This window comes from Protopterus annectens, chromosome 12.part0, assembly GCF_019279795.1.
Source record: "Protopterus annectens isolate FY-2018-M chromosome 12.part0, PAN1.0, whole genome shotgun sequence".
NCBI classification, from domain to species: Eukaryota; Metazoa; Chordata; order Ceratodontiformes; family Protopteridae; genus Protopterus; species Protopterus annectens.
In genome coordinates, this window is record NC_056746.1 from 1,251,346,900 (window position 1) to 1,251,372,752 (window position 25,853).

At 39.2% G+C, this 25,853-nt stretch overlaps 1 protein-coding gene across 1 annotated transcript in view; it reads right to left on the minus strand.

Moving 5' to 3' along the window:
* The window catches only part of SNTA1 (syntrophin alpha 1), an 807,345-nt gene that overhangs the window by 599,331 nt on the left and 182,161 nt on the right, over positions 1 to 25,853 (minus strand). Inside the window, exon 2 of the mRNA XM_044090261.1 lies at positions 23,112 to 23,297. Within this exon, the coding sequence (XP_043946196.1) occupies positions 23,112 to 23,297 (186 nt within the window). The remainder of the gene's footprint in view (positions 1 to 23,111; positions 23,298 to 25,853) is intronic.

A 25,853-nucleotide genomic window follows, 5' to 3' on the forward strand; every position in this document is an offset into this window, starting at 1 on the left:
GACAGAAAGGAGTTTTTGGTCATTGGATCGTAATGACCACTAGGAACATAGTTGCACAGAATATTATTTAGTGTTGAGCAAGCAGACAGATTTTGGATAGTTTTATTGGTGGTAAGATACTGTATGTTAGTTGATGGGGTAGTTCTAACCAATTTAGCCTTTTTAGTGCTATATAGTGGTGGGTTCTGAAAGGGGTATTGGTGGCAAATTTGCCAACTTTGTTATACCATTCTTCAAGCTTTGATTTTTGGAATTCCTGAAGGTTAGAAAGGATGGAAGTGCCATAAAGAAGTGTGAGAAGGAGAAAAGTGGTGGCAAGCGTTGAGAATGTTTTGGGCTCTATAAAGCATCCCTAGTTTTTGATTTGTTTTTCTTATGCAATTTTCTACATGCAGGTCAAATTTAAGATTATCATCTACTATCATCCCCTATTAATTTGCTATGAAAAGTGATTTCAATGGTTGTATCAAGAGAGAGGACTTCAAATTTTGTTTTTCATGAAAGAGGGATTTGGGGGGGGAAGTTGAAGTTTTTTTTTTCAGGGTTCAATGTGAACTGTGAGTTACATAGCCATGTTTTGGCAGCTGTTAAAGCTTCCCAAGTAATTTTTGAAGGTGTGCCATGTTGTCAGATGTGCACATGAGTGTGGAGTCATCTCCCTATTGTATTAGGGAGGCCTGTTGTGTGGATTTGTGGAGGGTGCTGGTGAGAATGTTAAATAAGAGGGGACCGAGGGTGGAATGCCATTTTACTGACTGATATCTATTGGATGGATAGCTTTTGAACCATAGAAGGGTGGGCTGACAGAGACCTAATGAGGACATTTGAAGTAGAAGGTTGCTATGACAAACTATGTTGAAAGCTTTACACAAGGCTAGAAATAAGGAGGAGACTAGTTTGCTGTTATCTCTAGCTTTATTGACAGTATCTAAATAGGTTAGAAGTGCACTGTTAGCACCATGGGAAAGATGGAAGCCATGTTGTGTTGGGGATAAGAGCTCTTTCTGCAGGAGATAGCGCTTGTTTGTGAATACATTTTTCAAGTATTTTGGAGGGGGGATAAGATTGATATAGGTCTAAAGTTAGTTATGTCTGATGAATTTCTTCCTTTGTGCAGATGGATAATTTGTGACTTTTTCCAGAAAGACTGAAAGTGGGATTCTTGGATTGGCCTATTTATAAGGATTGAGACAGGATAGGTAATGCTAGCATCTGCTGCTTTAAGGTACTCACTTGGAAGGTCATCAGTTAATGCAGAGCATGGGCTGAGTTTGTTTAAGAGTAGTTTTATAAAAGATGTGGGCACATGTTTGAAGGTGAAACTGGGTGTGGTGATACATGGGTGCCTGGCAGGATTACAATTAGATGTTGGGGAATCCTTGGTTAGAGATGCTACAGTTGAACTGTATTGTGGTTTTCAGTGATGTGCTATTGAAAGAGAGGTTAATGTTGAATTTATGGTCAGGATGCAAGATTTCTTTAATGGCTGTCCAGAATTTTTTAGGCTTATGTTTACTATTAGCACAAAACAAGTATATCCAGCTGACACAGCAGAAATGTCACTAGAACTCATGTTTATTAAAACAGCTATTAAAACTCCAAAAAAAAATAAATAAAAAGATGAGTGTTTTCATGCCTATCACAGGTGCTTCCTCAGATCTAATACACAAAAGTTAAAACATTCCTTAAATACTTACTTTTAAATCTGGGTGGGGTAAGGCCCTAGGTCTCAGCACAGGTCTTAAAGGTACAGAACCATTTAAACCTTTTCCACAGTCAGCATGCACTTCTAAAATGCATTTAGTCTCTACGCATTGTCTTAGTTTTAATGTCACCTCTTCTAATACTAGGTTTAATCAACTGTAGTACCAGAAACATAAATCTATGGGTAGAATCAGTAACTACAACAGGCCTAGCAAGGTGATTTCTAACATCTTTCTTAAAGATATCATTATTATGCTCACGTATCCTGTCCCTTAGGGCTCTGATCGTTTTACTGATATAATTACATTCACAAACGTTGCAGACTGTGAGATACACTAAATTTGAACTCTTACAGTCTGCATAAAAGTTAAATTGGTAAATACTTCCAGTCACAACATTCTTGTTACTATTACTACTTCACATACTTACACATGTTACAAGATTTACATGGATATGTCCCTTTCTGGCCTGACAGCAATTCATTCATACCCCATTGCCGGTTTATAACAAAATGACTGTTTCAAGGACTAACTGTTCTTAAAACATAAATTAGGAGTATCACCCAAAAAACTTCTGGTTTGTAACAAAATAACTGTATCAAGGGCCGACTGTTCTTAAAACAAAAATTAGGAGGATCCCCCAAAAACATTTTGAATTTCTCATCAGCAGTGAGAATATGCTAATTCTTCTTCACTATATTGCAGACAATACCAACATCATTAGAATAGGTGGAAAACCTAACCTTATTCATGTCTGGTATTGAGATAACATCATTAGTGCTATCAGAAAAGTAAGACCAGTCAGATTCAGACCTACATCTCAACACTTCCTTCTGTGCTAAATAAATCTCTTCTTCTGTATAGCCCCTTAATAGAAATTCTGCTGGGCAAAAGATCTCAACACACCACCATCATCATAACATAACCTAGATAACCTATAAAACTGTCCTTTTAACACATTGCTGTGGACAAAACGTGGGTGCATGCTTCGTCTATGTAAAATATTCATGTTCTTGTAAGGCTTCTTATATTTATTTATTTATTTATTTTACAGTTTGTTTACCAGGATAGTCCATTGGGCCGAGAAGAGCCCATTTTCAATGGAGTCTTGGGGAGAAAAGCTCCATAAAACATTATACAAATTTAGACAAATCATTAAAAATCTGTAATACAGTATACAGTTTACAGATGAAAAAACATTTCACTAAATATTTACAAAACCTGTCAGAAAGTATTTTCAAAGTACCTTAGTTTATACAGTGGGAATACAAAAGTAGAAGTTAAAGGAGCCTTGCATAGGTATCAAATGAGAGTTATAGCAGGGGTAGAGAGGAGGGGATAGGAAGAGATTAAGTGTAAAGTAAGAAGAGAGAAAATAGTAAGAAGAAGTGGTATATGAGGGGTAAAAGGAGGTGGGAAGAAAGGAGGGTAAAGGTAGAGTTAGGTTAGTCAGAGGAACAAGGAGAGAGCAGGAGGAAGAGTGAGAAACAGGGTATAATGTTGAGGATGTTATGTAGGGTGAGAGCAGGAACATTCCCAGAGGGATATGAGATGGGAATGAAGCAAGGTCTTAAAGGTGGAGTGGTTATGGGTGGTGCGAATGAGAGGTGGTAGGGCATTCCAGAGTTGTGCTAGAGAAAAGGATGGTAGTTGTTTACTTGAAGGACGAGCAGGCTTGTGTAATTCAATCAGCTTCTGGTTGTTGGACCTCAGAAGTCTAACAGTTAGATGCATTTTGAGTGAAGAGGCTAGAGAGAGGCAGAGAGATGGATGGAAGATAAGCTTGTGGGCATGAGAGAGTTGGATATAAATAAGATGTTTGGGGAGCTCTAGCCAACTGAGTTTGTGGAGGGCATTGCAGTGGTGGGCAGAGGATTTGTAACCAGTGGCAAACTTGGATAATTTATTGTAACAGGAAGAGAGTTTAGCCTTTAGGGAAGATTGAAGGTTAGTAAGAAGTGGGGCACCATATAGGAGGAAATGATTGAGGTATGTAGTAGAGAGAACAAACTTAGTAGAGGGAGTGAGGAAGCGTTTGTGGCGGTATAGCATACCGAGTTTCTGGTGAGTTTTCTTAATATTCATTTGTAGGTGGATATCAAACTTAAAGTGTTCATTGATGAGGACACCTAAGAGTTTGGTATGGGATACTATCTCGAGAGAGGTATTGTTTTGGCTAGTAATAGTAAAAGAGTTCTTGTCAATAATGGTGTTCTTGGAGGGAGAAAATATCATAAGTTCAGTTTTTGATGCATTGTGTGCCAAGTGAATGTTTAACACCCAGTGCTCAGTGGAAGAGAAGGCCTCTTGGGTTAATATTAGGAGGGAGGAAATGAAGCTGGCAGAACAGATGATTGTAGAGTCATCTACATATTGGATAAGGTTAGCCTTTGGGATAGACAAATGGAAGTCATTTATAAAAATGTTGAATAGTAAGGGGCCTAATATGGAACCCTGGGGTACACCTGTGAGGGTGATAAGAAAGGAGGAGGTGGCTTTTTTTCCATTTGACAGCTTGTTGTCTGTTGGAGAGGTAACTGGTGAACCAGTTGATAGAAGAGATGGATAGATTTAGATTCGAGAGTTTGGATAGAAGAAGGTTATGAGAGATAGTATCGAAGGCCTTGGATAAGTCCAGAAGGAGGGTGGAGACTAGACAGCCAGAATCACAGGCTTTATTGACTGTTTCGAGGAAGGAGAGGAGAGCGTTGGTAGTACTGTGGCCAGGTCTGAAACCATGTTGAGTGGGGGTGAGCAGATGGTTATCTATGAGGTAGGGTAAAAGTTGTAGGTGGATGCATTTTCCTAGTATTTTTGAGATGGGGGATAAGATGGCAATAGGCCGAAAATTGGGAATATTGTTATTGTTGCCACGTTTGTGAAGTGGTATGATGAAGGCTTTTTTCCAGAGTTGGGGAACATAGCTTTCTTGGATTGATCGGTTTATTAGAATGGAGACTGGGAAAGCGATGGCTTCGGCAGCTATTTTTAGAAAGTAGGGAGGAAGGTCATCAGGGGCATTGGAGCAAGGTTTCAAGTTCACAAGGAGTCTTTTTATGACAGCTGTAGAGATGAGTTTGATAGTGAAGTGGGGTGGGTGAGAGATGGTTATGTAAGTAGAGGAAGGGATAGGAGAGGGTAAAGATGAAGCATTGTTAGTTTGGCTATGGTATCTACAAAGAAGGAATTCAATTGGGTGGCTAAGACTAAGTCAGAGGCATTTGGGTCAGGGGAAGGATTGTCTTTCTTGCCAGGGTTGAGGGGGTTGGTGATACCATTCCAGAAGTATTTTGGGTTTGTCTTGTGGTTATTTTGGAGTATGGCAAAACAGGTCTTGCAATTGGCTGTGATAAGTCTTTTGACTTTGTTACGAAGTGCTTTAAATTCATTGAGGGAGGAGGGAGTTTTGTGTTTCTGGTAGTGTTTCCAGGCTTTATCTCATAGACGCATCAAGGACATGGTTTCTTTGGTTAACCAAGGGGCAGTATTACTTTTTATTCTTTTGATTTTGGACAAAAGTATTTAATAGGTTTAAAAATGTTGTATTGAAGTAGGTAACAGCATTGTCTAAGGACAGATTTTTTAGAGGGGTCCAAGTTTGTGTGTTTTAGAGAGTTAGAGAATTTTTCAGGGCTGAAGTTTTAATGGAGCATGTAGATATGTAAGTATGGGATAGATGTAAGGAGGAAGGGAGGAGATGAGCGAAACATGGGAGGTGATCACTAAGAGAGTTGGGTAGGGTACCGCTGTCAGAAATATATTGAGGGTTAGAAACTAGAATCCAGTCAAGGATGCTACCAGAGGAGCAGTCCTTGGAGGGTCTAGTAATAGAGTTAATTAGTTGTGAGAAGTTGTAAAGGTTGAGGTTTTGGGAGCTTGTGGTAGTATGAATGGAGGTCCAGTTGATATTAACATCACCAAGGATTATGGTTTCTTTGCAAATGTTACAGGAGAACCAGGCGAGGATATCCTCAAGAATAGGGATATTGTGTCCAGGAGGTATGTAGAGAGTGGCTATGCATATATGTTTGTGTTTGTTTATCTGAAGTAGGGCCAGGGTTTGTTCAGCATTAGCGAATTGGGGAATGTGTTTAGTATAGGGGGTAACTGAAAGAGAGGAGGAGTAGAGAAGTGCTACCCCATCGCCTTTCTTATGGGTCCTGTCTTTTCTAATGATATTATAGTTGGGAGGGATAATTTTATAGTCTTTGATATGGGTTTTAGCCAGGTTTCTGAGATAGACAGGATGTCTGGTTGATTTTGAAGAAGCCAAGCATGGAAGTTAGGGATTTTGATTTTTATAAAGTTGTATTCAGACCTGTGTGAGTTTTATAGATGGTAACATCCAAGAAATGTTATCATTTCATTTGAATAATTCACAGTGAAACTAAGAAAACTCATAATATTCTGCAAATACTCCACAAAATCTGTCAGCATACCTTGTGGACCTGTCCATATAAAAAAGGACATCATCCACAAAGTGAGTATAAAAGGGGATGAACCGGAGAAAAAATATTCTGCTCACCAAACACATACAGAGAATCCCAATGAGCCATGACTAACTTAGCACAGCTATTGGCACACATTGTGCCCATGGCAACTCCAACTTTCTGTAGATAAAGCTGATTATCAAATACAAAAACCATTATGCTCTGATATAATCTCAAGTAAACTGCATAACAATTGTACCTGTGCAGTACTATATCCTGAATGATCAGACAGAAAAAGTCTAACAAAGTCAGTATCAATGCCATTCAGAATCACTGTGAACAGTCATGTCACATCCATGGTTACAAGCAAAAAATCAGTTCCACTTACATCGGTTCACCAGTTATACAACAACGAAAGAAAATGCTTTGTATCTCTCAGTACATTGGTTACTTTATCAACCAGTGGGCCTAACTTTATCTCAACAAAAATAGAGTGGTTCAGTAGCCAACCACGACCCGAAACAATAGGTCTCATGGGTCTATTAAATATTTATACACTTTTGGGAGGCTATAAATAATCGGTATAGTTGGATATTCAACTAAAAAATATTCATATACATATCTCTGCTATGTCCTTCAGCTAAACTAAAATAGGAAAGTCCAAAGTATCTGCTTAAAAAAAACCATTAAAAATCCTAATTACTAAATAAGTTACTACTATCAAACAAATAGAATTCTTCTTTTAACATTACCTAAATTAATGTCACATATTAAAACTCCAAGATAGTACACCAGCTAAAATATTAAGATAGTTTTCTTAACTGTGAAAAGTTACATAAAACCTGCATTTTTTTCCTTCTTCAGTAAACGTACAGCACATCAGCAACAAATACTACATTAAGGAAAACTGCAAGGATACACTCACCAACACTCCTGTGCTTCCAAATAGTTAAAGAAAAAATATATGAAATGCAGGCGTTTCTCTATGTATACATCCAAATACGGAATAATGTCTCTAGATTTCACCATGGAGAAATTCAAGTAGTCAGTCTCATTATTCATCCTCCTATATAAATCATTCAATTCTTCTTCATTTCCCTTCCATATTAGAAAGAGGTCATCTACAAACTGGGTATAACATCCCATCTTGTTCTGAAATTCAGCCATCCGAAAGAGTGAGGTATCTTCCCATTTTTATATGAATAAACTACCTTGGATATACTCTGTTGAACGCTTGGTTTGTCATTGAAGGTCTCCAAGCTATTGTTCCTCTGAAGTTTTGCTCTTGAATCAGGTACTTTATTTGAATTAACTGTTGACTCCATCTACAAGCAGATAGCTTATTTTTGTATGCACTGACTCGCATACTGGCGTTGAATATCAAGCCTGCATTGCATTTACTTGCTTTCTTTGTTATACGACTTTGGATATGTCCCGTTGAACGCTTGAGGTGCTGAAGAGTTTTCAAGCCATTGTTCCACGGAAGCCTGATACAGTACTTGGTATACTTTTGCTTTTTACGGTGATACTGACTAACTGGTAACTCTATCTGTACGCAGCTAGCGTATTAGTGTATTTGTGTGTTATACAGACTGCTGTTGATTGATACGCTCTACGCATACTGTGCCACCACGCCTGCATTTCAAATACTACATTAAGACTTTTTTCAGTGATGCGATTTTGGTCAATATTACTGAACAATCGCTTTAAAGCTACAAAACAGTCTAATATTACTCATGTTGTATATCTCATCAATAACCAAGATGTGCAGTAAAAGTTCAACATTTTTAGCTGAATACATTTATCAGAAACAATGCCACACTCACTGTAGTCAGTAACTTGCCTTTTAGCTGAGGTATCTACTGAATAAGACTGTTTCTCCAGAATTTTGTATAACCGAAGTAGAGCGGAAATGAGGTAAACGTTGCAGAGATATCTATGGTTTTCAATTTTTGGGGAGCAAGATAATGTTGCAGTGTTTCTGTTGACTGCTTCCTGTGAAAAATAGTGTTTTCATAATTTTGTTTGTTTTCAATCCATATTTAAAACATTCAACTTTCTTATAAATTGTTTTTCCTTATGCTATGTTGACAGGCTTCCAGACTATTACATAATGAAGTGTGTCCTTTTTTATTTATTCTAAGATGGCTTACTTTTATGAAATGAGTTAACCAGCTCAGTGAGAATAAGGGATCTTAGTAAAGATGTTTGACTTTCAGACAGTGTAATTCTGGATATTTAGGATTCCTTTTTCAAAAATGTCAGTAAAGCTAAACTTTCCAAAGCCTTTACTTATTACCTGCTTGACTGATGACATTAGGTATAACACAGTCACCTAAACTGGAAATTATAACACAGAATAGATAGGATTGTCATTCAGCCATTATTCTTTCTAATATTTTAGCTTTAATTAGTCCCAAATCCCAAAGCAAACCAACCCAAAAGATATCCATTCTGCCACTTCTGGGCAAACATCTTGAAAAGATGGTCTATACCTAACTCTCTCTCTCTCTCTCTACAAAAGCAGACACACACACACACACACACACACACACACACACACACACACACACACACACACACACACACACACACACATATCTAGCAGTACCATCTGTTCTCCTTCAAACATGGATTCTGGCCTGTATGAAATACTATGACAGCAGTTTGGTCCCTAACTGATGACATCCTGCTAAACTGTGATAGTTGCCTCCTTAAAGGAGACTCAACTTATAGACCTGACAAAGGCATTTAACCTCCTTGACCACTATCTGCTACAAAACAAACTAATTAAAATTGGTATCAGTGCAGACACTGCTCCCTCTTTTAAAAACATCCACACTGACATACACTTCAGAGTTAAAATATTATCTTTCCAATTAAAATCTGCACCTATTACCAGAGGTGTACCACAGAGATCCATTCTTGTCCCCTCCTCTTCTCTATATTCATTAACAAACTTCCTTGTGACCTCTCCCATCGTCACACCCACACCAACATTCAATGCAGACTGCAGTCAGACTTACAAGAGCTCAAGCAATGGCTCATAAACCATAAACTGCTTCTCAACCCCACCAAGACCAAAACTTTGCTTTTTGGAACTCCACCGTAAATTTCCCAAACACCTAACTCTTTAACTATCTTTGATCTACACAACCATTCCATAGAGACAACCTCCACCTCAAATACATATGACCATGGCTTAATCAGACATTAAACTTCCATTTCCACATAGACAAAGAACTCCCATTTTCTATCCCAACCAGCCGGAGCAGCAATTGACAAAGAAATTCTCCTTTTTCAACTTGAATATGGGCTCCCAATTATTTCTTCTGCCTCCAAGAACATTGCCACACTCCAAACTATCAAAGAGCATCTGCCAATTCATTACAAACTCACCTCACTGCGAGCATCACTGTATCAGCCTAGAAAAAAGCCAAATGGCTACGCATAAAACAAAGATCTAACCTACTATTAGGAGCCCAACTCTGCAAACTATTCCACCTTCACAAATTTACTCCCATTGCAGCTAGACTTCATGGAGAAACCTTCTAATACAACCTGAGACACAACTCACAAGCAGCACCAATTCTCATTACTCCTAGAAACAAACTCCACAGCACTGCACATGCTCTGTCACACTAACTCACATTACTCCTAGAAACAAACTCCACAGCACTGCATGTGCTCTGCACACTAACTCTCATTACTCCTAGAAACAAACTCCACAGCACTGCACGTGCTGTGTTACACCACCTCTCATTCCCCCTAGTACCAAACTCCACAGTACTGCACGTGCTCTGTTACACCACCTCTCATTCCCCTAGTACCAAACTCCACAGCACTGCACATGCTCTGTCACACTAACTCTCATTACTCCTAGAAACAAACTCCACAGCACTGCACGTGCTCTGTTACACCACCTCTCATTCCCCTAGTACCAAACTCCACAGCACTGCACATGCTCTGTTACACCACCTCTCATTCCCCTAGTCTGTGGAACTGGTGTATAATGCCATTACCTATTCTGCTCCTGAAGACATTTCAGCATATTAGCAGACAAGTTTAATTCTACCTTCTCTCACCCCCTTCACCACTATGCCTCCACATTCTTGACCCTGTGATGGCTCCCCCACAATTTCTCCAATGAGCAAGTCCTCAAGGGTCTTTCAAGGCTCTTGAAGTCAGAAACACTAGTTCCATGGTGCCTGATAATGTATATGGGTGTCTGCTTGCTAGTTTAAAGTACAGTCTTACTGACCCATCCCATGATCTGTTTAACCTCAACTTCTTATCTGGCTTTGTACGTTGGGCATGGAAAACAGCTGTGGTCAGCCTCTTTTATAATGGAAGCTCCACTACTGATCTGGTCCATAAGCTTCACAATCCTTATCTGCAAAACAATGGAACACATTATTACTGACCTTATAAAGTCAGACATTGGGAGTCTGTAGTCCATTTATGCAACCCAGTTCAGGTTTTTCAATTTAGATCCTGCCTAATAAACCTGTTGGACTTCTTTGAGAGAGGTTCTGTAGTTCTGAAGGCAAAATGGTCCACACTGTTACCTTGTCCTGGACAAAGTCACATCATACTCCACAGTTGAGCATCAAAGACAAGCTTGTCAACCTTAACATAAACTTCTGTGTTGCCTGCTGAATAGCAAAGGCAAATCGGCAGAACTCAGAACGTCAACAATAAGAGATGTACTGTCTTCCAAGAGGCTCACTGCAAGTTGTTTCCTCATGACTTAATACTCAGGCAGTTTATTTCTCTGTTGTGAATGCTAGTGTCAAGGGCCTTTGGTTAAGCAAGTTTGCTGATGACTGTAAACTTATTGCCATTATAAATTCCCACAGTGATGCCTGCATCCTACAAGAAGGATTAATGCATACTAATAAATGGTGCGAAGAACAGGGTCATAAACTAAACATGAAAAGATATAGTACAGTTGTCTTTAAAAAAGTGAGCACTCTTGCTCTTATAATATCAGTTATAGCCCTGTCAAGGTTGACACAGTTAAAGGAGACCTGGGCACATTGGCTGAGAATGCCCTTTCCTTTGAACATCATGTATACACAGAAAACCTTTCTATCTTCTTCAGCTGCTTTCTTAGGGTGCATCTCCCAAATCCAAGGATGTTATCATACCTCCGTACCCATCCCTGCACCCGTTATTGAATACAATACTCACTCTGGCATGTACTTGTCCAGGCATCATGTCCCAACTTCATAAGCTCCTTTTACTTACTAAGAGGAGTAAGGGTCTGAGCTCCATTTCCTATGCTGAGAATCTCAAAACCCTGTCCATCTTGGTCACCTACAAATTTCTCAGGGATAATCTTGTTTTAACATATAAAGCTTGTAAGGATCCTGTCCTAAGTGACCTCCTTCATATTCACAAAACTGAAAACGCCATGAACACCTGTACCAAAGACCTTAACATTCAATACAAATTAAACAGAACCTACTGGCAAGATATATACTTTACCCAAGGAATAGCAGCTTTATGGAATAGATTCCTCTTGCACATTAAACAAAGTAGTTCCCTCACCCTCTTATAGGTTCATAGGTTCATACTAGGCTATCTGCCCTAAGGCATTTATAAGCCTAGCCAGAGTGTGTTTGGCTTTCACCACCCCTTGGAATGAGTATACTGTGCCCATTTTAAGGTTTAGTTTACTGTACCTCTGTCTAGCAGTGACACAGAAGTGACCCCCGGGGTAAACCTACGATCTCCCATCCACTCGTCAAGATTTCTCTTGAAGAGAGTCAGTGAGGGGCTCTACCTAACATGGACTGGGATTTTATTCCAGAGTGAAGGGAGCCTCTGGGTTATGAATCTCTTCCAGAACAATCTCTGCATATGGATGGGTAATTGTAAACATGCACCAGGTTTCCCCCACAGTCCCTTATGCATAGAGGTAGTATGCTTTAGGAAATGTTGTGTCTGAGCTACACATAAGATCTACCAGATCAATTACCTAGTGTCAGTCCAAGAATCTATAACAGAAGATGGGAGAGGGTTCCAGAGTGCACAAAAAATGGCTAGCTCACAGACAACAGACAACTGCCTCCATCCTCAGCAGCTCAAAAGACCATGAAGTGATACAGGGTGAGCGGAGATGATAATGTTCCAAGGTAGCAAACAAGATTTAGGTCAGCTGATCAAATGCACATTGAGGGAATGCAGCCTTGATTGGCAAATTTGTAACTGAAATTGCATTTCATCACTGTCATACTTCTAGGGATAAAGCCTTCGAATCCACACTGTAAGGCAATGTGTCTTTGCACTGTTGCTACAGCACCAAACAACTCTGGAGTCAGTTTAGCACTGACATAAGGAGAAATCCCTCTCAAAGTAAGTTATAAAGAGGAATTAATGTTTTTAATAATCCAAAAAAAAGCTGATTCACACAGCTGGCTGTCAAAGAAATGATTAACTACACAGCATATATGCCCGTATGAGCTTTAACAGCTGCGTTCCTCTTAAAACTAAAATTAGTAGTTTAATAATGCACATTCTAGCCACAGGCACAATTTAAATGCCTGCAGAGAGCACAGGATCAGATATCTAGTGATCAGCATTACACATGTCAGCAATACTATAACATAAAAGTAAGCCAAAGCACATCCGGACAGGATAGGATATGATACAATGGGATAAGATAATATACACAAATATAAAAGGTGTTTTGCTATGCAAAATATCAGGTGGTATGTAATACAAATGGAAGAGTCCTCAATATGCACACTTCATCACAAAGAAAATGGGATGGTCACTTCGTATGTGTCAGTCACACAAGTCTGTTTTTATGACATGAAAGTTTAGTACATGGACAAAACAGTTCAACTTTAACTGGGGATTACCTTGTGGCAAGTGGGGTTGCATTGCATTAGTGCTGGCGTGCAGATTGCTTACTATTTTTTGTCATGCATACAACAAAGAGGTGCATAACAGACATCTGACTTATCTGGGGAAGCTGCACATTAGAGACACATATCTGTTCGTTTAGTGAGTGAAGCCAGACGTTCTTTGCAGTCTTCGGATTTAATTATCATTCTGATCAGACATTCTAGTCATGAAATTTATTAAATTCACCTGCTGGGCTGTGCTAGATAGGAGTGAGACCCCTTATGCAGCTAAGTTTCATTTAAATCTTGGTGGTTTACCTAGATGTTCCAAGTATATAAAGATGGCACTGTAGACTTTAGATGGTTAACTATTATCTTGTTATATATAATACTGTTCAAGTAAAATATGTAAAGTTCTAAGTTTTCAAAATCTAGGCAATTGTAGTCCAGATATTTTGAACTAAAATGATGACATACAAGGAGGAGAGCACAGCAAAAGGGGAGGATGTGTTAAATTGCACATGTATTCCATATCTTATATTTAATTTTTTGTGCTTGTTGATGATCTGGCTGTTATGATCAATCTGAGCCCTATTTGCCCCTTTTTCTTATTTGGGGTGACACCAATGGCAGTGCAACTGCCACACAGGTAACTATCAGGGGATTTTCTACTGTAGTCCTAACACATTCTCTGCATATCATGTAGGCACTCACTGTGGTGCAGACACCCACATCTACTTGTGACATAGACATCCAGGCAAACTTGTTCTTCCATATCAAAGAGATAACTGATGCCTAGATCCTGATCTCCACCAGAGATTCTTTAGTAGAACATAAGCCCAGTGACATATTCCTTAACTTCCACTCTGAGATAGGCAACAGGGCTATTTGCCAAACACTGGCTATCTGGTTCATAGTCATGGCCTCATTAGACTATGCCATGTATCCGGCATATCTTACAGTTTTAAGTTGCAGCACAGTGGTGCAGCAGATAGTATTGTTACCTCACAGCTAGAGATCCCCTGGTTTGATTCTCAGTAGGGATGCCTTTTTGTGGTATCTGCATGTCCTCCCTGTGTTTGCGTGGGTTTCCTCTGGGTATTACGGTTTTATCCCACATTCCAAACACATGCAGTAGGTGGATTGGACAGTCTAAATTGGCCATAGGTGTGGGTGCGCATGTCATTGCATGGTGTGGAAGAACTACTGAAGCAAGTTTAGCCACCCACTGGTGTAAACCTTGGCTCTAGATTATTGTCACAGTGGAAGTGATACCATGACCTCCTGTGCAAAATTGGGCAAAAAGGAGTTGTGTATGGATGAATAAATTGAAAGTTACCACTAGAAGGTACAAGTATTTTACAGAGAAATGGTTGTGATTCATTTGCATTTTGGAGCCTGAGTAAACCACTTTATTAATGTTCACTTTGATAAATTGCCTTTGTTGCTACTTCTATGAAGAATAAATGTTTGAACCATTAAAAGTATTTTATTTTTCTCACCAAGATATAACAAATGCACTATATTAAATAAATAATCTGGATAAACATGTCGCAGGAGTTTAATAATTCTTATTAGTGAATATATGTTATTTCATGGAGCACAAAAAGTGCATGGGTTTGTATTCATCTTGCGTATCTGCTGTACTCTGATAATTACATGTAGGTATAACCCACTATCCACTGCTTAACAAAAATATTAGGCAACTGCACCCTAAGCCTACTTATGCCCCTAATAACAAAATCAATGAAAGGCAAATTAAATTTATTTATAGTTTGGTGAGTGCTCACATGCAGGTACAATTTATTAGCCCTGACAGATATAACACTTAAAAAACTAACAAATGTTAATAACAATAATAAAAAAGGTGCATTTTTTCAGTCATACAGCATTTGGTGAACACATCAGGAATATACGAGTATATATGACTAAAATTTCCCTGTTGTTAACTATGAAACTTCCCCTGAAGCTGTTAACCAGTGGTCTTCAGAAATAGCATACAACTGGTATGAGACCATTATCTTTAGATACAGCATATCATAGATATGCTTTCTTGCACTGCTGCATATTCCAACAGAAGGACACGTCTGCCTTTATAAATAATATCACTGGACTTCTTAAAACTTGACAGTGTTTTGGAACTGCAAACTTCAGTGGGGAAAGTTTCATACAGAGAGTAAAAGGTATTAAACAATACTAAATGATATACTGTGAATCCCTTCCTCTTTAAGAAGTGCAATACGCAATACACTGCATATGCTCAATTCAGTACTCAACAAACACAACAGAACAACTGTTTCCTTGTTTTATGGGAACAGTATTATAATTATGCATTACATTTGTTGTGAAACAGGTAAAACATTTATTAAAACAGATATCCAGTGGAGCTCAGGGACTTCAGATATTTGGTGAATGAGTTCATTTCATTATATATCAATGTCAGTTGTTACTTTGTTCATTTTAACTCATATCCTATCAGTTGGCGTAGTGTAGCAGCCCATCTCAGAAGAAACTTGGAAAATTAAACCCATGACATCTGTATTACTGTATGACAACTATGCGCAAAGAAGATTGCAAACATGCAGAAAAAAAGGCACCATTAGTCTGACAGTTATTGCAGAGCTAAGGCTATGAACTGTTAAAAAGCTGCTTCCTAAGGTACAGAGTTGGAATCTCTCAGTCTTCATTTGCATACTGTATGACATAGAATAAGTCCCATACCCAGAAAGTGCTTCAGAGCAACTGGGAACTTAGGCTAGGCCCCTAAATGGTTTGTTGTACCACATGGTTAGTAAGTACCTATGAACCTACTTCATAAAACACTAAAAGAGATTCCATACTTCACTGGTTTCCCTTGACAGCCAATTAAAATATTTTAACACACTAAAACTTTCAGTCAAATTTTTTTGGATTATTTTGTCAGAAAAAAAATACAAAACTGATTATGTCTTACTAGCTTTGCTAGTAACATAATTTAGAGTATCAGCTGTACAATCTCAAGTGATCAATGAACCAAGCCTCAGTGAGCAGCAAAGCTACTGACACCACTATGTCATTAAAACATATTTTAAGAGGTAACACAGACACGTGGTTAGTGTATCATTACAGAAATATAAGCCATAGAAAAAGTACAGTTTTGTACCTACCATAAATGTAGATGTTCGAGTGTTCACCCTGCTGCAGTCATCACACTTGGGTTATCCTGCCATCAGGTGGTCCCGCAGTCGGCCTGAGTTCCAAAGTCTTGGTCCGGCGTCAGTTGCTTTCGTTTCTTCCCTGACGTCATTGTGGCAGGGGTATATAAGAGGCATCCAATGCCATTTTCTTCAGTTTTTCTTGCCCCAGATGTCAGGTGCCCCCAATAAGCAGGCAATATATATATATATATATATATATATATATATATATATATATATATATATACATAGCTATATAAAAATAAAACAATACCTTCAGGTACAAGCAAATACACCACAGAGGTTGTATAGGATAGAGTGGTATAGATAAGTCCAGCTAGTTCAGAGGGGATGGAGGGAGGTTAACCTGGACTGCAGCAAGGTGAACACTCGAACATCTACATTTATGTTAGGTACAAAACTGTACTATGTTCATCGTGTTACCCTGCTGCAGTCATCACACTTGGGTTGAATCCCAAAGCTAAGGATGGGTGGTGGAGATAAACAGGTTTAGGAGAAGCTAGTAGGCCCTGCAAAACTGCAGTGGCAAAACCAGCTCTAGTCTTAGAATATAGGGGTAAGTGGTAGCGTTTGGTGAAGGTGTGCACTGAACTCCAAGTTGCAGCTTCCAGAATATTACCTACACAAGCCAGGAAAAACGAAGCAGGATATCCCAAAAATTGGTTCTTTATTGAGCCACGACACTGAAAGCATAACGCCATCACATACAAGTGCATTTCGTCATAAAACCATTCGACTTCATCAGATGCTGGCAACTGTAAAAACCCATTTTATTTAATTACTTACTGTTGCAACCTATCAGAATGCTTCAATTAAATTTAAAGCGAATCAATTTTGTTTTCTTTGAATTAAATATTCATGAGTAATTCATTTAAATATTCATGAGTAATTCATTTAATAAGCCCCTCATTCTAACGCGCTCATTTAAAATCAATGTTACATGTATTTTAAAGATTTTTATCATGTAAATAAGTCATTTAAATACAGTTTATACTTTTATAAACCAGGTTGTGTTAATGTCAAATAAAAACAAATGCATGAACAAACAGATTATCTATTTATCTGTTTGTTCATGCATTTGTTTTTTATTTTGGACATTAACTTTTTAACCTGGTTTATAAAAGTATTAAACTGTATTTAAATGACTTATTTACATGATAAAAATCTTTTTAAGAAATACATGTAACATTGACTTTAAATGAACACATTCGTTAGAATGAGGGGCGTATTTTAAATGAATTACTCATGAATATTTAAATGAATTACTCATGAATATTTAATTCAAAAGGAAACAAAATTGATTCGCTGTTTTAAATTTAATTGAAGCATTCTGATAGGTTGCAACTAGTAAGTAATTAAATAAAAATGGGTTTTTGTACAGTTGCCAGCATCTGATGAAGTCGAATGGTTTTATGACGAAAACGCACTTGTATGTGATTAAGGCGTTTATGGTGTGCTTTCAGTGTCGTGGCTCAATAAAGAACCAATTTTAGGGATATCCTGCTTCGTTTTTCCTGGCTTGTGTAGGTGGTTACTAGTACTTTTGGCTTGGATTCTGCTTACTTTTGGTAGCTTCCAGAATATCCTTGGTTGGCACTCCCCTGAGAAAGGCTGCTGATGTAGCTGTAGCCCTGGTGGAGTAGGACCTAATGTTAGCAGGTACCGGTTTGCCATGATGCATGTAGCAGAAACGTATGCAATGCCCTATCCATTTAGAAATGGTCTGTTTTGAGATGGCTTTTCCTTGTGATCCTGCAGCATAGGCTACAAAGAGCTGGTCAGATTTTCTGAAAGCCTTAGTTTTATCCAAGTAGTAACGTAATTGCCTGTGAATGTCCAAAGTGTGCAGGAGTCTTTCTCCTTTGTTCTGGGGATTTGGGAAAAAGGTGGGCAAATGAATGGTTTGGTTTAGGGCCACACTGGATACCACCTTTGGCATAAAGGAAGGGTTAGTTCATAGAGAGACTCTGTCTTGATGAAAAATGAGGAAAAGCTCCACTGCCATTAGTGCCTGTAGCTCTGAGACTCTTCTAGCTGAGGTTATTGCAAGTAGTAGGGCAGTTTTCCATGAAAGAAATTTTAAATCAGCTGAAAACGCTGGTTCAAAGGGCGGCAGTGTAAGCTTTTCCAGAACAAAGTTGAGATCCCAAATAGGTGTTGGTGCTCTCCTGGGTGGTCTTATTTTCTTAGCCCCTCTGAGGTACTGTCTTAGGAGTGGATGTGAGAATAAAGGAGAATCCATGTTGTAATGAGCTGAAATTGCTGAGTCGTGGATCTTAATAGATGAAAAGAAAAGTCCTTTGTGCAACATCTCAGTTAAATATTGTAGAATCTGAGGAATGTTTGGATCAAGTTCCATGCTCAAAATCTTTTCCATTTGTCTGAATAGGTTTTCTTGGTGCTGGGCCTCCTGGCCTCCAGAATGACATCCATAACAGCTTTGGATAGAGGAGTTGGCTGGTTGTTTAGGTAATTTGCCATGCAGCCAGGTGTAAAGTCTTGAGCTGGCTGTGTAGAATCTGATTGTCTCACTGGGTGAGCCGGTGAGGAATTTGTGGTAAAATCCATGGTGGGCCGTGGGCCATGTTCCTTAGAATTGGATACCAATGCTGGCGTGGCCAGTCTGGCGCAATGAGTATCATTTGTGGCCTCTCTAATCTCAGTTTCAGCAGTACCTTTGCTAGAAGAGGCAGTGGAGGAAAGGTATACACTGTTAATGGTTTCCAACTGAATGAGAGGGCGTCCACTTTCCAAGCTTGTGGATGGAATGTCCTTGTGCAAAAATTTTGAAGTTGGTAGTTTTGGGGGCTGGCAAACAGACCTATGTCTGGGCGTCCCCATTTTTGAGCTATCATTGCAAATACTTGTGGATCTAGTTTCCACTCGTGTGGATCCATGATGTTTCTGCTTAGGTCGTCTGCCAATGTGTTTTTCTTTCCTGGCTGGAATTGTGCTTGTAATTGAACCTGGTAAGACAGTGCTGTGTTCCACAAGGTCATTGCTTGCCTGCATAGAGGGTAGGAATGCGTGCCCCCTTGCTTGTTTATGTACCACATTACTGTGGTATTGTCCGTCTTTATTATTAGTTGTCCTGGGTGTAAGAGGTCCTTGAAAGCTGTTAGGACATTCTATACTGCTAGCATTTCTTTTTGATTGATATGCAGATGCCTTTGATCTGTAGTCCATTTGCCCTGAAAGCACTGTCCTGCCATGTGTGCTCCCCAGGCATAGTCCGATACATCTGTTGTCATAGTTTGCCTGGCTGTGGGTAAGGTGAAAAGCTGACCCTTGTTGAGGTGACATGCCTGTGCCCACCATAGAAACTCCTGTTGAAGGCAGGGAGTGAGTGGTATCATTGTTTCCAAGCTGTGGCTGTGCTGAGTCCATATGCTTTTCAGGTACCATTGTAATTTCCTCATATGCAGTTTTGCAAATGGTATTAGTAGTATGCAAGATGCCATGAATCCCAAGGCCTGCAGAATTTTTCTTGCAGGGAGTTGGGTCTTTGTTGCCATTATTTTGAAATATTGAGTCAGCTGTTGTTGCTTGTCTGGCATGAGATAAGCCATCTGGGCCGTTGTATTCAAGCTGGCACCCAGGAATATTATGTTTTGTGAGGGCACTAGTTTTGATTTCTTTTCATTTACTGTGTACCCTAGGCAACTTAGACGGTGTTTGACAAATGCTAGATGCTCTAAAAGAATGCCCTTGCTTTCTGCTTGAATAAGGCAGTCGTCCAGGTATGGGTATATTTGAATTCCTCTTTGTCTGCAGTATGCAATTACTGGTGCCAGGCATTTTGTGAAGACCCTGGGCGCAGTAGATAAGCCAAAGGGCAGTGCAGAGAATTGATAATGCGTTGAACCTGCAATGAAGCGGAGGTATCTTCTGCAATTTTGTCTGATAGGGACATGCAGGTATGCCTCCTTGAGGTCCAACGTTACTAACGAAGCGTTCTTGCCCAGCATGGGAAGAAGCTGCTGTAGTGTTAGCATCTTGAATTTTGGTACTTGCAGATAGGTGTTCAGAACTGAAAGATCCAGAATGGGTCTCCATGCTTTGTCTTTTCTTGGGACTAGAAAGAGTTTTGAGTAAAATCCTTGTCCTTGTTCCTGTGTAGGTACCTGTTGAATGGCTCTCATGTCCATGAGAGCTGTAATTTGTTTTTGTGTCTCTGCCCATTGTTTTGGTGGCAGGTTTGGCATTTCTTTTTTCCTTGACAAGGTATGAAAGTGGAATCTGTATCCTTGTGAGACAATGTTCAGGACCCATTTGTCTTTTGTGATGATGTTCCAGTTGTCTGCAAAAAATGCTAATTTTCCTTATCCTCCATTTTCTTTAAGACCTCTTCTGCTTTGACACCAAATAATACATCCTGCTGTAAAGGTGCATCCAATAATTTTGCTTTAACATGATCAGGCAGCGTTTGTTCTTTTAACCAAGCATGTCTACGTATGACAGACCCAGTAACAGCTGCTCTACAAGAAGCTTCCAATGAATCAAATCCACATTGTAAAGTATGTTTGCCCACCTGTTCAGCTGCATGCAACAGATATTGCATTTTCTTGAATTCAGACTGTTCAGAATGTGTACTCATTTTTTGTTTTAATTGAGACATTAGGAATTGCTGATATTTCAGCATGTGAAACTGACAATTTAATGCTCTCATAGCCAGAGTTACTGAGGTGTATATTTTCTTTCCCCATCTATCTAGGGCTCTGGAGTCCCTTTCAGAGGGCACAGGATTTTTAGCCATAGAAGCTTTATCCCCCTTTGGACCCTGGGAAATTGTTTCTGGGTCAGCCACAGGGATTTTATAAAGGAATTTGTGTGAGTCAGGTACTCTGTTGTATCTGTCTGGTTTGGCTGGAGCAGGAGGTAGAGAGTCTGGATTTAGACTAGACTCCAAGTAAACATCATCCACAATATCTAAAACTGGAGGGATAGCAAGTGGTCTGTGCTGGGGTAGTAAAAAGGAACTCTCAGAGCCTTTTCTTAGAATCAGAGTAGTCCTGGCCTTCCCAGTGGAAATGTTCCTTCATGGTATGCAAAGTTTCCCCAAAGGAGTAGTCTTCAGGGGGAGATGCTGAGGGGATAGAGTCTTCAGCATCAGAGTCTTCATAAGGGGGAAAAGTGTAATCCTGTTCCTCAGAAGAATCTGAGAAAATTGAAACCTGGTCAGAGGAAGCATAATCCTCCTCTTGTCTTGGTATTTTATCTGGAGGGGGATGGGAACCCCTGATTAGGGTAATCAAATCTTCAGCCATCTTAAGCATCTGTTTCTTAGGCATGGGGCCTTAAACTGTAAACTGATGTAGTCTTTTTTGGTTTTAATGGAGTTTTAAGCTTAGCATAAGACTTAATGGTGAGTGTAGTCGGTCTGAAGACACCTTCTGCAACCAAAGGTGTTTCCACGGCACCGGGGTCTCCTTCTGCTCCAGTGTCGGAAGGGCCTAATGAAGATGGCTGCATCGGCCTAGTACACTCCGCTTGGGAATCCACAGCTGTCTGGGTTCCAATTCTGCGATCGTCAGGGGCTGCGTAGGCGCCTCACTGAAAACCGGAGAACTGGCGACAGGCCCAGCAGAGGCCTCGGAGTCTGGTTTGTTCCTAGGCTGCCTGTCCTTATCCTTGCATCTTTCATGCATGCCGGTCGTCGGCTGCTCCGATGGCATGATATAATTAAATTTCCTACCAAAGTAATGTCATGCGAAGTCAAAACGGCATTTGATAGTTCGTTTATTAAACCTAGCGCAAAACCAACAACCTGTGACGTTGTGATCTGGGCCTAGGCAAGGAATACAATAAGAATGGAAGTCCTTATGAGGTATTTGCTTCCCACAAGAAATGCAAATGTTTACTTTTTGTGACAACGGACTGAGGCAAGAAAAGGTTCCCCAATGGAGTACTTAGCTTTATTGAAGACTTCGGACTGAAATTCGATTCGAAAATCTCAGGTGTCGTCTGACCGGCACTTGTGAACTGCTTCGGGCACCGCGCAGCAAGAAAGACTGAAGAAAATGGCATCGGATGCCTCTTATATACCCCTGCCGCAATGACGTCAGGGAAGAAGTGAGAGCAACCGAAGCCGGACCAAGACTTTGGAATTCAGGCCGACTGCGGGACCGCCTGACGGCAGGATAACCCAAGTGTGATGACTGCAGCAGGGTAACACGATGAACATTTATACAGCTTCTGTTTGTACTACTGTAGCTGGCACTTTATCATACTGACTTAAGACTATACGTCTACTGTGTGACTGAGCAAGTCAGTTAGAAAGTGCAACCCCCCCCCGAAAAGAAGTACTTGTGCCTAGAAGGTTTGCAAGATTAACAAGTCAATAAAAAAGGAATGAAGGAATAAAGAAAAATGGTGAAATTTCCCTGAGGAAGAAAAATGAGAGGTCCCAAAGGAGTAGACATTCTTACCCAAAAGATCAAGGTATTTTTTAATGAGGCAAATCAAGTATTTTTGGGAAATATCAGTAACTTGAATATCTGTAATAACAGTACAGTTGCTTAAATTTGGCATTTTATACAAGATTGTTTATTCAGAAAAAAACTTGAATTTTACTCTTCTTTACACCATGGACTACCATAAATTCTTAACGCTTCTTACTTAAAATGCTAATTCTCCTTTTCATTCATATCACGGAAGAATTTTAATGGACTCATCATAAACAATTAGATACAACAATTACCTTTATAATTCCCAACATTTCAACTCATGAAATGATTATTTCATTAAACAAAGTTAAATCAGTAGCTTTATACAGGATCACTGTCTTACATTGTGGTGATCATTTATTTTTGAATAATTCACTAAACTCAGAAATATCAGATTTCTCTACTTATGCTTGTCAAGCATGTTCATCCCTTTTGTGGAAATGAACAGCTCGGTTAGCAGCCCACGTGATCTACAACTTACCTTCAAGCACAACTTCCTTCCCAGTCTTTTTCAAAGCCTGCACAGCCTCATCATGTGTTGCATCCCGCAGATCATAGTTATTCACAGATAAAATGGCATCCCCGACATAAAGAGCTTCTGTTTGGTCTGCTGCCAGTCCTTTGAAAATCTTGGAGATTAGAATTGGCATTTTGTTTTCTTTTCCACCTTTAAGTTAAAAAAAAAGAAAGAATAATCAGTCTTCGAAGAAAAAGCTGAAATATTGAAGAACTACAAATTAAACAACTGAGTTACTACCTCAGTGACAGTCAAGAAGAGGGCTTAATCCTCATTAGACCACATGCATTCTCTAAACTGGCTCCAGAAATCTGCATTAAACTCCTTGAAGAACTGGGAATGCAAAGCACTCAGGAAACATTCAAAACAAAACCAAGAAAGCAACTACTGTAGGATTACAAATAATTGTGCTTTACAGATGGTTAGCCATTGTTTTAAAGAGAAAAGTTAGACAGACTGGTTATATACCATGCCTATGCCAAACCTGACTTGTGCTTATGATGGCTGTACAGTTTGAATGATTAACATTCATTACTTTGTTACAATATATTTTGAATATAGTGCCCACTGTACTGATACTGTTACATTATGCGTGTTATATGTACCACCATCTCTATGGTTACTTTATTTATCATATATGTACCACTGTATTAATAACCACTGCATCACCACTGTATTAAAAACATTGTATTATGCTTATGTGCCAAATGGCATAAGTTATGGATGGAAAGGGTCTGCTGATCAGTCTATTTAGCTGGCTAACAAACTGAATTAAGTAAATAAAACATGAAACTAAATGTAATTTATATCAATATATTATATGAAAATGTTGTTATACACTAGATCTAAGAAACTGCATCCTCTTTTGAACAATGACCCCATGAACCCTTGTACTGAGAGTATACTAAATGGCAGAAGCAAACAGGTGGCAGGAAAAAAGACATGGTTATATGTTATACATTACAGAAATGTGCCTTTCAAATGAAAATCATTACTGGTCTAGAGGATTAGGTATATAGTATAACTCTAGAGATGTTATATAGCTCCAAGGGAACATTTCTATCTCTAATGAATTTAGACATACAGTACAAACCACTGGTGTGAGTGTGTGTGAGACAGAGAGTGCACTCACGTGTGTGTAAGTGCACATTTGCACATACTTGCACATATGTGCAGATAGATACACATATTGATAGAAAGATAGAGAGATACACAGATAGACATAGATAGGTAGATAGATAGATAGATAGATAGATGGATAGATAGATAGATAGATAGATAGATAGATAGATAGATAGATAGATAGATAGATAGATAGATAGATAAAAAAGTTAAATAAAACTGCGTACTGCCTCCAGAAATGTGGGAGCAGTCGGAATTTGGAATGAAAGAATAAAAATAATGTCAGCAGCTAATGATAGGGGTCTATATTTATGCATTGAAAGGAAAATACAGTGCATGGCTTCTAATAAAACATTAAACAGTGAAAGTTTAATGTTCCAAAAACACTTAAGAATGAAAAACAATCCGTCGAATGGCCATAGTTGGCCAACAACCAGGAAGTACTATAATGCATAAGGTAAGTGAAGGAACCTTTTTAATTTTGCCCTATTCCCCACTGTAGTGCGATCTTGGTGTTGCTATATATAGTTAGGGGATATGGGGGGTGCAGTCCCTCACATTGGGGGGTTTGTGGGGCTGAACCCCCACCTTGGTTGGTTACATTTGTGATGTTGGCCAACTATGGCCATTTGATTAATTATTACCCATTCTTAAGCATTTTCGGAATGTTAAACTTTTGCTATCAAAAATGCCAACTCAGAAAACAAAGTCAACGGGACCCCAATCACAGTAATCCACACTTTATTCACAAGTTAAATGCTTTCATGCCAGAATTGCTAGAGACTTCTTCAGTCCCTAGCAATTCTGGGATGAAAGCACTTAACTTGTGAATAAAGTGTGGATTACTGTGACTGGCGTGCCTTTGACTTTGTTAAACTTTTGCTGTTTTAACATTCAATTAAAAGCTGTTCATTGTATTTTCTTTTGATACGCGAACATAGACCCAATGAAAGATATAGTGAGGGATTCAGTTTATTTCTAGTAAGTTGCTTTTTTCTTGGTTCCACAATGAAACCTTAATGTCTAAAAGGCAGTTAACCACAATGTTGAAAACAAATGACCAAAGCACACAGTGGTGAAAACTCATACTATAAGCATTTTTTGCAGATTCCCAATGGTGGGGGTCAAACCCCTCAAAGTTATATATACTAACTCTGTAGTCATGCAAATATGAAGAAGGGAGAAATCTCCCAATAGGAATAACTCCCAACACAAAGAAAAAGAAATCTCACCAGCAGCATCGTTGGTAGTTTGACCCCACTGCCCTGTGTATCAGCACCTGACAATCGGAGGAAAGGGAACTTAGTGACCTGAAGAGAAGTCCTATTTCCATATATAGATATAAGTGTAAAGTATGTGTACATATGTGTGTGTGTGTGTGTGTGTGTGTGTGTGTGTGTGTGTGTGTGTGTGTGTGTGTGTGTGTGTGTGTGTGTGTGTGTGTGTCTGTGCATATGTGCCAAAGAGGCATAAGTTGGTCTGGAAAACAGCACACGAAAACTGAGATGTGAGACAAGTCATATACACAGGCACATTTGTTAGTCTTCCTTCTATTAGAATCAGCAATCAAAGCTGTCTTTTTTC